The sequence below is a fragment of the Esox lucius genome, chromosome 7 (genome assembly GCF_011004845.1).
Source record: "Esox lucius isolate fEsoLuc1 chromosome 7, fEsoLuc1.pri, whole genome shotgun sequence".
Lineage (NCBI taxonomy): Eukaryota > Metazoa > Chordata > Actinopteri > Esociformes > Esocidae > Esox > Esox lucius.
This window is the reverse complement of record NC_047575.1, coordinates 37,835,464-37,847,938: the sequence shown is the minus strand read 5'-3', so window position 1 is coordinate 37,847,938 and position 12,475 is coordinate 37,835,464. Positions and strand designations below refer to the sequence as shown.

The following is a 12,475-nucleotide window of genomic DNA, read 5'->3' as shown; positions in this document are numbered from 1 at the left end:
CATGATACTGGAGAAATGGTACTGGTATGTGATACTTGGACATGATACTCTCCTGTAGGAATGGATAATGACAATGAACTCAACCCTATTCCTGGAGATCTACCTTCCTGTAGGTTTTAACCCCCACCATGCTCCTGGAAAACATCCCTACTGTAGGGTTTAACTCTGACCCTGTTTCTGGAAAGAGAAATGTCTGAAGATGTTTACACCAGCCGTTCTCCTGTACATTTTATCTTCAACTCCAGCTGTGACTAACCCCATTGAGCTTTCCTTGGTAATCATTAGATTTGGAGAAAGCCTACAGGAAAAATAGTGTTCTACAAAGAGGGCTCCAAACGACCATCTCAGTTGGTCTTAATGGCCCTGTTAAGCTGTGTAGATGTCTAACCTACTACGGATGTCTAACCTACTACGGATGTCTAGCAGACTATGGATGTCAAACAGAATAATTATGTCTAACAGACTGTTAATGTCTAGCAGACTGTGGATGTCCAACAGACTACGGATGTATAACAGACTATGGATGTCCAACAGACTGTGGATGTATAACAGACTATGGATGTATAACATACTATGGATGTATAACAGACTATGGATGTATAACAGACTGTGGATGTCCAACAGACTGTGGATGTATAACAGACTATGGATGTCCAACAGACTGTGGATGTATAACAGACTATGGATTTTCAACAGACCCTGTATGTCTAATAGACTATGGATGTATAACAGACTATGGATGTATAACAGACTATTGAGCCAAATACGCCATGGATGCATGCCCCTTGGTTACATTACAATTACCTCGGAGAAAGAATCATGGCTACCAGTAATCTCTCTTGCAAGCATTGGCGCAACACTAATTTGTGGCATGCAGGTGCTACACTACCTATCTAACCTTGAACATTTGTTGAGAAAAAACAGTTTAAAACGCACTCAAGACTGGCTAGTTCTGGGAACACAGCAAGCTTAATACCCAACTGGATAAAACTGCCTTTGAACGCAATGCCCCATACAAATGGAATGCCATTCAGTGACTTTAAATAAGAAGTTTTAGTGTCTTTAAAGGAATTTCAATACCTGAAAAATTAAATCTTTATTGTTCATTGCTAATGTTTCTTTGTAATGTGTTTACTAAATATTTTATATATGCTTTACTTTTGTAATACAGGGCTTGACTGAGGAAGACCTCCGAGTTGATTTCTCTGTATAAATAAAGGTCAAATAAAATAACTGTATTGCTTTGCTAAACAGTTTTCCAGGCTTAAACTATACACAAACCTGCTGCCGGAATCCCTGCTCCGGCCCCGTCAGAGGGTAGCGAGCGATAGACCAGGGAGAGTGTGTGTACAGGAGCCCGTCTATGCAGGGCCCCGTCAGAGGGTAGCGAGCAATAGACCAGGGAGAGTGTGTGTACAGGAGCCCGTCTATGCAGGGCCCCGTCAGAGGGTAGCGAGCGATAGACCAGGGAGAGTGTGTGTACAGGAGCCCGTCTATGCAGGGCCCTGTCAGAGGGTAGCGAGCGATAGACCAGGGAGAGTGTGTGTACAGGAGCCCGTCTATGCAGGACAACAGAGAATGGTTGAGGTACCTGAGATTAGGCAAGACAATACACAGTACACACACGGACACACATGTTTCCTTGCCCCCTCAGAAGAAGGACCAACATGCTGAGGCATATCTGGTGTGTGTGTGTGAATGTGTGTGTGTACGTGTATTTGTGTGTGTGTCTGTTCTATTAAATTTCAAATGCATTCTGGCTCATTCATAACCTGCACACGCGCCCACACACATGCACACACGCGCATACACACATGCACACATGGAGAGTGTCATGCACACCAGACCAACCAAATCAAACAGACCAACCAGACCATAGTCCTACTATCATCAGGCTTTTGTCAGTATAGGAAATCAATTTCCTCCTTAATAGGAGAACAGTCTGTACAAGTCCTCGCTCCCACCACCTTGTAAGGACTCTGTGTGTGTGAGTGGGGGTGTGTGTATGTGAGTGGGTGTGTGTGTGTGTGTGAGTGGGTGGGTGTGTGTGTGTGTGCTAATATGCAACACATGTACCTAGACAATTATTCTATGAGCCAGATACTGTAATATCCAATAGACTGTATAGTGTAACTAAGCAACCATTATGAGAAACCAAATCAGTTAGCAGCAGATACTTCAGAGAATACGCTAAAGAAGAAGCGTGTGTCAAACTCATTTCACGGAAGGTCGAGTGTCTACAGGTTTTCTCGCTCATCATTTTTACTTGATTGATGAATTAAGGTGTCTAGGTCTTAATTGGACATAAGTTGAAAAGAGTATCCAGAAACCTGCAGACACTTTGTCCTCTATGGAATGACATGGAAAGCCCTGATTAGAGAAACGGAGCTACTAAAGAGGGCCGGCTAGAGCCCAACAGAAAGACCGCCGTGAACTCACCTCGCACTTTACTCCTCTGTGCTGTCACTGTGGGAGCCACCAACAAAACAAAGAGAGAAACAGAGGAGGATAAAGGAGGTGGAAGAGGACAAGGAAGATAATGAGGAGGAAGTGGAGGAGAATTAGGATGGGGAAGGGATGAAAATGAGCATGTACAGAAAACAACAGAAAAAAGGAGAGAAGACATGAGAGGACAACAGGTTAGATCTGATTAGAATTACAGACAACATCAGATGAGATCAATTGATGAGATTAGATTAAATCAATAGATTAGATCAGATTCAATTGTTAGATTGTGAATCATTAGGCTGTGAATCAGGTGGTGTGAACAGGTATTCTGATGAGAAAGGGAAACAGAAAAACACCAGGAAATCACTATATGATTTGATGTGATCGACTGGTTCTATCTGAGGGATGTTTTGCTAAACAGAAACATAAGACCGGTTGTTGCCCTGGACACCTTTTCTTAGGAAATATATACAGTCTTTTCCTAGCAGCCATGTTTTGTTAAAGACAGTGTGGAGACTTGTAATTCTCCTGCAAAGTGCCTTGGGTAGAAAGCCAAGCCAAACTATAGCTCCCCATTTTTCCTATTAATTGGAAGAGCAAGATATGGGGAATTCTCAGTAAACAGCAACATTTCATAGTAAATAAAAATGCTTGTAAGATACAAGAAAAACATTTCCTGGTAGAAATGATTGTCTCTCACATTACGTTTCCTGGTAAAGAAGATCCCACTGCATTTCCAACTGAGTAGCTCCTGGCCTGATAGAAAGCAGGGTAATGTATCATGGAGGGGCTTCTGGCGCTACACATGGAGTCTGTTTATCTTCTACTGTTATGTTCCTTTCAAATCCCTCTTTCGTTTTCAACTCAGACACACTGACAAACACACACACGTACACACACACACACACGTATACACACAAATACGTTCCTGCCCATCAAGACTATTATACTTTGCTATGTCTGTACCTTCAACATATGCTGTTACAATGAGTCTGGAAATATTGATGTGTTGGTTAATCTTTCACTCTCACACAATCTCACCCTCCCACGCTTTATTGTCCACTCACTCTCTCCCTCTCCTTCTATCTTACCCAATCAAGAACAAATCAAAAAATTGGATGAATTGGATGAAAAAGCTAAATGTTGTATATTTGGAAGCTTCAATCTGAGGGGCACTCCTCACACATTTTCAGTAGTTTTAGTATTATCCTACTCTTTTAGTTCTCTTTAATTACTGTTGGTATAGCGGATGTTGTAATAAAGAGAAAGGTTTGACATTTCTCTTATTAGTGTTTTGTCATTGGTCTGACTACAGTTATTTTAATGATTACTTAATGTAAGTAAACTAAGTTTCAATGTCAATAAGGTCTAGAGAGTGAGAGAGAGATCCTAATTGTAGGTTATTTCCCTGACATTTGGAACCAAGGACTCATAACTCCAATCTTTAAAATGGAGACATATTTGACCCTAAAAATTACAGATGCACTTGTGAAGAGCACCCTGGGGAAGGTTTTCTGCAGTATTACAAACGTTAGAGTTCTTGACTTCCTTCAAAAACACAATGTCCTATTACAAGCCAAATTGGATTTATACCAAACCATAGAACAACCGATCATATTTACACCCTACACACACTAGTAGATAAACATGTCCACCAAAATAAGACAAAAATCTATGCTTGCTTTATTGACTTGCAAAAAGCATTTGATTCTATACAGGACTGTTTTACAAAATCATTGAAAGTGGTGTAGGAGGTAAAACATACAACCTAATAAAATCCATGTATACTGGCAACAAGTGTAGCATCAAAAGAGGCAAAAACCAAATAATTGAACCAGGGATGAGGCCTTCGCCAGGGTTGCCCTGTGCTATTCAACATCTACATCAACAAATTGGCCAACAAATTGGCCAACATCAAGTCCTCAGCCCCTGGCGTTAGTCTCCACAGTTCAGACGTTTAATACCTGCTCTTCGCAGATGACCGGTGCCTGCTTTCACCAACAGCAAATGGTCTACAGCAGAGCCTGGACCTGCTAGAGCAGTACTGCCAGACCTGGGTCCAGGCAGTAAATCAGAAAAAGACAAAAATTATGATCTTCCAGAATAGAGCCAGATCTCAGGGAGTTAAACCAAAGTTTTCAGTTGGTACAGTACAACACATATCGAATATTTCACACAATACAACTACTTATGTTTAAAATAAGCTCAACCGGAAACCTAAATGAAGAAATGAATGAACTGAGAGACAAAGCAAACAGGGGATTCTACACCATAAAAAACTACATTCTGAAATTCAGATTGATATACTTATTACAATTTGGCAAACAAAAGATTTCATTCATAATCAAACCAATTGCCCTCTATGGCAGTGAGGTGTGGGGTCCACTTATGAAACAATATTTTACTAGTTGGGACAAACACCCCATTACAAGTTTTGTAAAATTCCAGAGGAAAACTACACACAATGCATGCAGGGCAGAATTTGGCCAATATCCATTAAAATGAATACAACTCAAAAAAGAGAATTTACGTTTTGGAAACACCTAAAATACAGTGACTCACACTCATACCATTGCAAGACCAAGAGTTAAGTCCTTCATTCAAATGGTCCTGGGGCTTAGTTCAACAAATCTGTTCTACTAACACACGGAGGCCTCAGGATCAAAACATACAAGCAATCAGAACAAACCAAATTACAAAACACTTCAAACAAAACTACACTATCCATTGGGAAACACAAACACAAGCACAAAGCAAAATGCAGTGCCATCTGGCCCTAAACCGACAGTACACCATGGCAAAATATATGACTGTGGTGGCTGATCAAAACCTCAGAAAAACCATGACAAAGTACAGGCTCAGTGACCACAGCCTTACCGTTGAGAAGGGCAGACACAGAAAAACCTGGCTCCCTGCAGAGGAAAGGTTGTGTGATCACTGCACCATAGCAGAACCTGAGACAGAGCTGCACTTCTGCACACTTGACACAATGTCAAAAGTACCAAACTATCAGAAACAATCATTTCCCCATTTTTTAAGGGATCATTAAATGTTTTATGAATCTTTCTGATGCGGAAAGGCTTCCTATCCTTTTGGGGGAGAGCATGGAGAGCTGTGTATCGGCAGCATGGACAGCTGTGTATCGGCAGCATGGAGAGCTGTGTATCGGCAGCATGGAGAGCTGTGTATCGGCAGCATGGTTAGCTGTGTATCGGCAGCATGGATAGCTGTGTATCGGCAGCATGGAGAGCTGTGTATCGGCAGCATGGAGAGCTGTGTATCGGCAGCATGGAGAGCTGTGTATCGGCAGCATGGAGAGCTGTGTATCGGCAGCATGGAGAGCTGTGTATCGGCAGCATGGAGAGCTGTGTATCGGCAGCATGGAGAGCTGTGTATCGGCAGCATGGTTAGCTGTGTATCGGCAGCATGGAGAGCTGTGTATCGGCAGCATGGAGAGCTGTGTATCGGCAGCATGGTTAGCTGTGTATCGGCAGCATGGAGAGCTGTGTATCGGCAGCATGGAGAGCTGTGTATCGGCAGCATGGTTAGCTGTGTATCGGCAGCATGGAGAGCTGTGTATCGGCAGCATGGAGAGCTGTGTATCGGCAGCATGGAGAGCTGTGTATCGGCAGCATGGAGAGCTGTGTATCGGCAGCATGGAGAGCTGTGTATCGGCAGCATGGTTAGCTGTGTATCAGCAGCATGGAGAGCTGTGTATCGGCAGCATGGAGAGCTGTGTATCGGCAGCATGGTTAGCTGTGTATCGGCAGCATGGAGAGCTGTGTATCGGCAGTGCAGGATGTTGCCGCCTGCCACAAACTGATGGACAGTGTCTGACCAACCGCACACACCTGTCTCACTGTTTTCCACATGTCTCACTGTTTTCCACCTGTCTCACTGTTTTCCACCCCCCACCCAAAAATATATAATATATACAGTATATTGTTAATAAGTTGTTCAAACATTGTGATTGTACTTTGGCAATATGTTCATGTGTGTCATGCCAATAAAGTTAACTGAATTTAAATTGAGACAGGGATACTGAGACAGACAAGCACTGGGAGAGAGAAAGAAAGGAAATAAAAGGAGGGACAGGAGAGAGGGAGAGAGTAACAATCCAATATGTTTGAAACATTTGATCTTCTCAAACATCACCATCACCATTGATTGACTGACTTTTTAACTGATTGACTGGTGTTGCCTAATTAATGGTATTTGTCAGGTAGTCTGTGTCAGTTGGTCTGTGTGTCAGTTAGTCTGTGTCAGTTGGTCTGTGTGTCAGTTAGTCTGTGTCAGTCGGTCTGTGTGAGGCGGTCTGTGTCAGGACGTCTGTAGTTTAATTTATCACACATTGTGTGTTCTATGTTATTTGGTTGCAGCTATAGCGTGTTCTAGGTTTGTTCTCTGTTATGTGGTTCAGCTATAGTGTGTACTACAGTAGGTGTGTTGTATATAATATGGTTCCATATATAGTGTTTTGTAGGTATGTTGTATGTTATGCAGTTCCATACATAGTGTGTCCTAGGTGTGTTCTATTTTAAGTAGTTCCAGACATAATGTGTCCTAGGTGTGTTCTATTTTAAGTAGTTCCAGACATAATGTGTCCTAGGTGTGTTCTATTTTAAGTAGTTCCAGACATAATGTGTCCTAGGTGTGTTCTATTTTAAGTAGTTCCAGACATAATGTGTCCTAGGTGTGTTCTATTTTAAGTAGTTCCAGACATAATGTGTCCTAGGTGTGTTCTATTTTAAGTAGTTCCAGACATAATGTGTCCTAGGTGTGTTCTATTTTAAGTAGTTCCAGACATAATGTGTTCTAGGTGTGTTCTATTTTAAGTAGTTCCAGACATAGTGTCATAGCAAGTTACATGTTATGTGGTTCTAGATATAGCAATTAGATCAAATGGAACTAAGCCCTATTCTCTCAAGGTGAATTAAAGAAACAACCCGCAAAAAGGTTTTCTCAGTGCTTCTAACCTACTTATATGACAGGGACAAAAATGTCCCCAAACTGATGTTAATCAGAAGAAAAAAAATTGCTAATGGGGACTTTCCTCCTCATTAGGGTTAGGGCTAGGATAAGGGATAGGTCAAGGGTTAGGGTTAGGGCTAGTTTTAGGGTTGGGGTTAGTTAGGCAACAGCTACAGTCAAGTTGGCTGGTGTCTTCTGGATGGGTAATAATGATGTAACTAAATTGTGATTCAGAAAATATCTGGTGGGTATTTGTTGGTATATTCTAAATCTTTCTCAAACCGTACCACCTAAACATCAGCATTCAGAAATATCTGCCGCTCTCGAGCCAAACCGGGTTCCTGAAAATAGTTTACTACTTCAAGTATGTGCATAATTATACACATATAAAAAAACACCTTAGACATCTAGTCCAAAATAGGAAGTTTTAAATATCAGGTTTCTTATTCACAAAAGTCCCAGAATGCATATTTGACAGCATTGCGGTTTGAATGAGAGTGTAATTCATTTGTTTGGGTTTCAGAGAGTTGAGGTAACAAGGCATCCAGTCAACACTAACGTGTATCTCCCCCTGTGGTCGTTGGAAACCCAAATCAATCTGTGCCATCTTGATTGTGTATGTGTGTGTGTGTGTGTCTGGGGGGGAGCGTGTATGTGTGTGTGTTCTGCTACATGAGTCATCCATGGTGTATAATAAAGCAATTGTAGCAGTACAGCTTACTAAACCTGCGCAGGCAAACACAGAGGAAAGGTTAGTGTGTGTGTGTGTGTGTGTGTGTAAGACAGAGAAAACAGAATCAGAGGAACAGTGAAAGACAGATGCAGTCCCAGAGTGACATAGCTTCATCGCTCCAGTCCCTCCATCTGTGACACTCTATATACTCTCTTTGCTTCTTTCGATCTCCTTTCTCAGTTTCTTCCCAGTCTCCCCGCTCCTCTCTCTATCACTCTCTTCTATTTCATTCTCCATCCCTCTATTCTCTCTCATTCTCTTTCCCCTCTCCTCTCTCTCTCTCGTCCTTTATCCTTCTCCTCTACTTTATCACATTCTCTGTGCCCTCTCCACTCTTTCTCTATCACCTTGATCCCTCTCTCTCTCTTTCTGTCTTCTATCACTCTCTATGCCCTATTCTCTCTCTCCTCTTTCTTACATCTTGCCTCCTCCTCTCCCTTCCTCCCTCTCCTACTGCTCCCTTCATCTCTCTCAGTAGTCATGACATCATCACGGTCTTGTTTCAAAACAAAGGTTTTTTTTGCGAAGAACAAAAGACGACAACACACGCGCGTACACACACCGAGGGAAAGAGAGAAACCACAAGAGGCAGCTATAGGAGGGTTTCGGGTTTGATTCCTCCTTGGGCTGAGATCAAGTGACATCAGCTAAATGAGTCACATACAGTAGATGCCCCTGAAGCATTTATACCTCTACTGTCTATTGTCTTCTGACTAAGCCATGTAATTATGCGTGTTTGCCTGTGTATGTGAGAGAGTGACAGAGAGAAAGCGAGAGAGAGAGAAAGAGAGAGAGAGAGAGAGAGAAAGAGAGAGAGAGAGAGAGAGAGAGAGAAAGAGAGATAAAGATTAAAAGGGACATAGTCAGAGAGAGGGATAAAGACAGAAATCTGTGTGTTAATGTTTCTGACTCCCAGCTTTACTGAGGTAGATAAACACTGTCGGTTGCCACCAGCGGATTGTCAAATTACCTTTGTGAACCTGAGAACACAGGAAATGAACAATCAGAGCATATTGCTTCCCTCTCTCCACCACAGTTACAGTATAGTTAGCCTCCCAGTGTTTTTAGTAATAGAGTCTTGTATATTTATGAGACTTACTGAATCAAATGTGTTTTATTCCCCTCTCACTACCTAAAAACTAATGCTATTTGGCTGGAAGCCCTTTACACGTTTTTTTCCATGTAAGAAACATTTCAATTCAGCCTTATCCATTTAGGCCAATTCTCATGAGTATGCAGGGACAAACTGTGTGTGTGTGTGTGTGTGTGTGTATGTGTGTGTGTATACACCTCATTGTTCTTTGTTTAGTTGCCATGGTCCCCACCCTATTAAGCCTGTGCCCCATGCATCTGTTTAAGTTGAAACACATTTACATGATATGGCTTAAAAAAACAAAGGTAATTATTTAAAGATTACAATCTTTTATAAAACTTAAGTGTTAAAAGTATTAGCATACATTAAAGCCACCCCAAAAAACAAGTATTATTACATTTCCCTAGATGACATTGGTGCAGGTGTGTGTGTCATTCAGACTAATGAAATATCCTAGACTGCTCCAGTCCTGCCCTTTGGAGAGTAATGTTCATGGCCTTTCAGTGGAAATGTCCTGATCTTCTCAAAGAAATCTAGTCCAGAGGATGCTAGCCCCATGTCTCTGAGGAAGGGAATCAACAATGTACCACATCTAGTTCTGCTGGATTGTTTCCAGTCCAGAGGATGCTAGCCCCATGTCTCTGAGGAAGGGAATCAACAATGTACCACATCTAAAACCTGGTTACATCTGAGTAAAAGCTCCTGGGCCAAAACAAAAACAGGCTGAAGATAATAAAGGCTGTCAAACACAAACAGAAAAGACATTAAGATGTTGCATTTATCAGCAATGACATACATTGAGCCCCCAGGTTCTAAAGTAAGAAATCTCAGAAGTCTAGCTGGTTCACCCTTGTTCAGCTCCTTTTACTGGGGTAGAAGTTGAAAGACAAATTGCCGATAAATAGCTCAGGTTTAGAGCAAGTATTTGGTCACAGATATTTGTAAAATATCTTGTTTACAGCTAAATGGCATTTACCCAATCTCCTTCCAGGGACATGTGGTGAAGTCAGGGTAGCCAATGAGAAACACACTCAAATCTGGAGTAATTAAAATGAAATTTCTATTGACAAATCAATAATTAATTGAAAAATATTAATTTGGAACACAATATCATACATTCCTATTACCCCAGGGTAGGCAGGGTCTCCTTCTAAGCAAACAGTTGTAATGCTGACACAGCAAGAGTCCTTATGTAGTAAACATTCAACTGCCAGCTTACTACATGCAAATTGTAGCTAACTAGCAGGCTAATGTTACATGTAGAATGGCGAGCCAGCTAGCTAGCAGGCTAATATTACCTGTGGGATGGTGAGCCAGCTAGCTAGAAAGTTAATACTACCTGTAGGTTGGTGAGCCAGATAGCTAGCAGGCTAATATTACCTATAGGATGGTGAGCCAGCTAGGATATTAGATTCACTTCAAATAAGGTCTGGGTTTAGTTTAGGCTTTGAGAACTGTGTATCTCGTCAGGACAAGGTAACGTATGTCATCCCCTTTCTAGTCTTGCCTCTGTATTATATGGGGATTATCAGTCAATACATCAGAAAACAATAATTTAATTGATGATACAGTTGAATCAATAACTAAATAATAATAATATTAAAGACACACCAAGACTGTTACCATAGCTTAGGGAATTACGAGGATACTTTAATAGAATATTTGGTAACACATTATTTGAAGGGGTGTGCATAAGTGACATGACATTGTCATTATACTGTCATAGCCATGACATGACACATGTAAGAATCATTATGAACATTTATGAATGTTGTCATTTGGTGTCATTCCGTTGATTGTCATTTTTTAATCAAGGTTGACATTGTTTGGGATGTCTTTGTTATGACAACTTGACATTAACTGAGTGAACACAACCTGTCAATGTCTTTGTTATGACAACTTGACATTAACTAAGACAACTTTAGATTAGATTCAACTTTATTGTAATTGAACAAGTACAGTACAATGCAATTGAGTAGGGTAGCATGTGCAACTGAAATGCAGGGATAGCAGCAATGAGGTTCCCGAGGTAGACATGTACATGTAACAACTGAAAACTTCAGACTTGGCTAAGCAGTGTCAGAGTCCAGTAGGACAAAGGGTGGTTATGGTTAGTGATGGTTCACAGAGTTCAGCAGGGTTACAGCAGATGGAAAGAAAGTGTTCCTGAGCCTGCTGGTGCGGGAACGAAGAGACCTGTACCGCCTGCCCAATGGAAGGAGGGCAGTTTGTGGCATGGATGTGAAGGGTCCCTGATGATGCCACACACCCTGTGCAGACACTGCTTGTGCTGGAGGTCTTCGAAGGCTGGGAGGTGGGTACCAGTGATGTGCTGGAGGTCTTCGAAGGCTGGGAGCTGGGTACCAGTGATATGCTGGAGGTATACAAAGGCTGGGAGCTGGGTACCAGTGATGTGCTGGAGGTTTTCGAAGGCTGGGAGCTGGGTACCAGTGATGTGCTGGAGGTCTTCGAAGGCTGGGAGCAGGGTACCAGTGATATGCTGGAGGTATACAAAGGCTGGGAGCAGGGTACCAGTGATGTGCTGGAGGTATACGATAGCTGGGAGCAGGGTACCAGTGATGTGCTGGAGGTATACGATAGCTGGGAGCAGGGTACCAGTGATGTGCTGGAGGTATACGATAGCTGGGAGCAGGGTACCAGTGATGTGCTGGAGGTATACGATAGCTGGGAGCAGGGTACCAGTGATGTGCTGGAGGTATACGATAGCTGGGAGCAGGGTACCAGTGATGTGCTGGAGGTATACGATAGCTGGGAGCAGGGTAGCTGTGATGTGCTGGAGGTATACGATAGCTGGGAGCAGGGTAGCAGTGATGTGCTGGGCGGTTTCCACCACCCGTTGCAGGGCCTTCCAGTCGGCTACGGAGCAAAGGCCAAACCATGGTGTGGGGCAGTTACCTGTCATAAACATGTCATAGCAGGCCTGATTATCAAACTGGAAGAAACTATTTAGCTTTATGTGTTAGCATTAAATACAACTGTCATATGTGGTTGGTTTTGACATTGGTTGTCATGAGACCATTATAATTGTGGCATGAGTATTTTTCTTGACCTCAAGAAAAGTGGCACAATTTGGACTAGTCATAAAGATGTCATGACATGTTATAACACTGTCAATTGCATTCATAACAGTGTCATGAATATTTTTCTATACCTCAGGTACAGTGGTACAATTTGGACTAGTCATAAAGATGTCATTACGTGTTGTAACA

At 42.1% G+C, this 12,475-nt stretch overlaps 1 protein-coding gene across 4 annotated transcripts in view; it reads right to left on the bottom strand.

Annotated features, from left to right (window-relative positions):
• cadm2a (cell adhesion molecule 2a) overlaps nt 1-12,475 on the bottom strand; it is a 403,005-nt gene that overhangs the window by 116,569 nt on the left and 273,961 nt on the right. For 3 of the 4 annotated variants that reach the window (XM_034293280.1, XM_034293283.1, XM_034293282.1), the window contains exon 2: nt 2,440-2,466. The exons of the other annotated variant lie outside the window; for it this stretch is intronic. In XM_034293280.1, the coding sequence (XP_034149171.1) occupies nt 2,440-2,466 (27 nt within the window). The remainder of the gene's footprint in view (nt 1-2,439; nt 2,467-12,475) is intronic. 4 annotated transcript variants of the gene reach the window in all.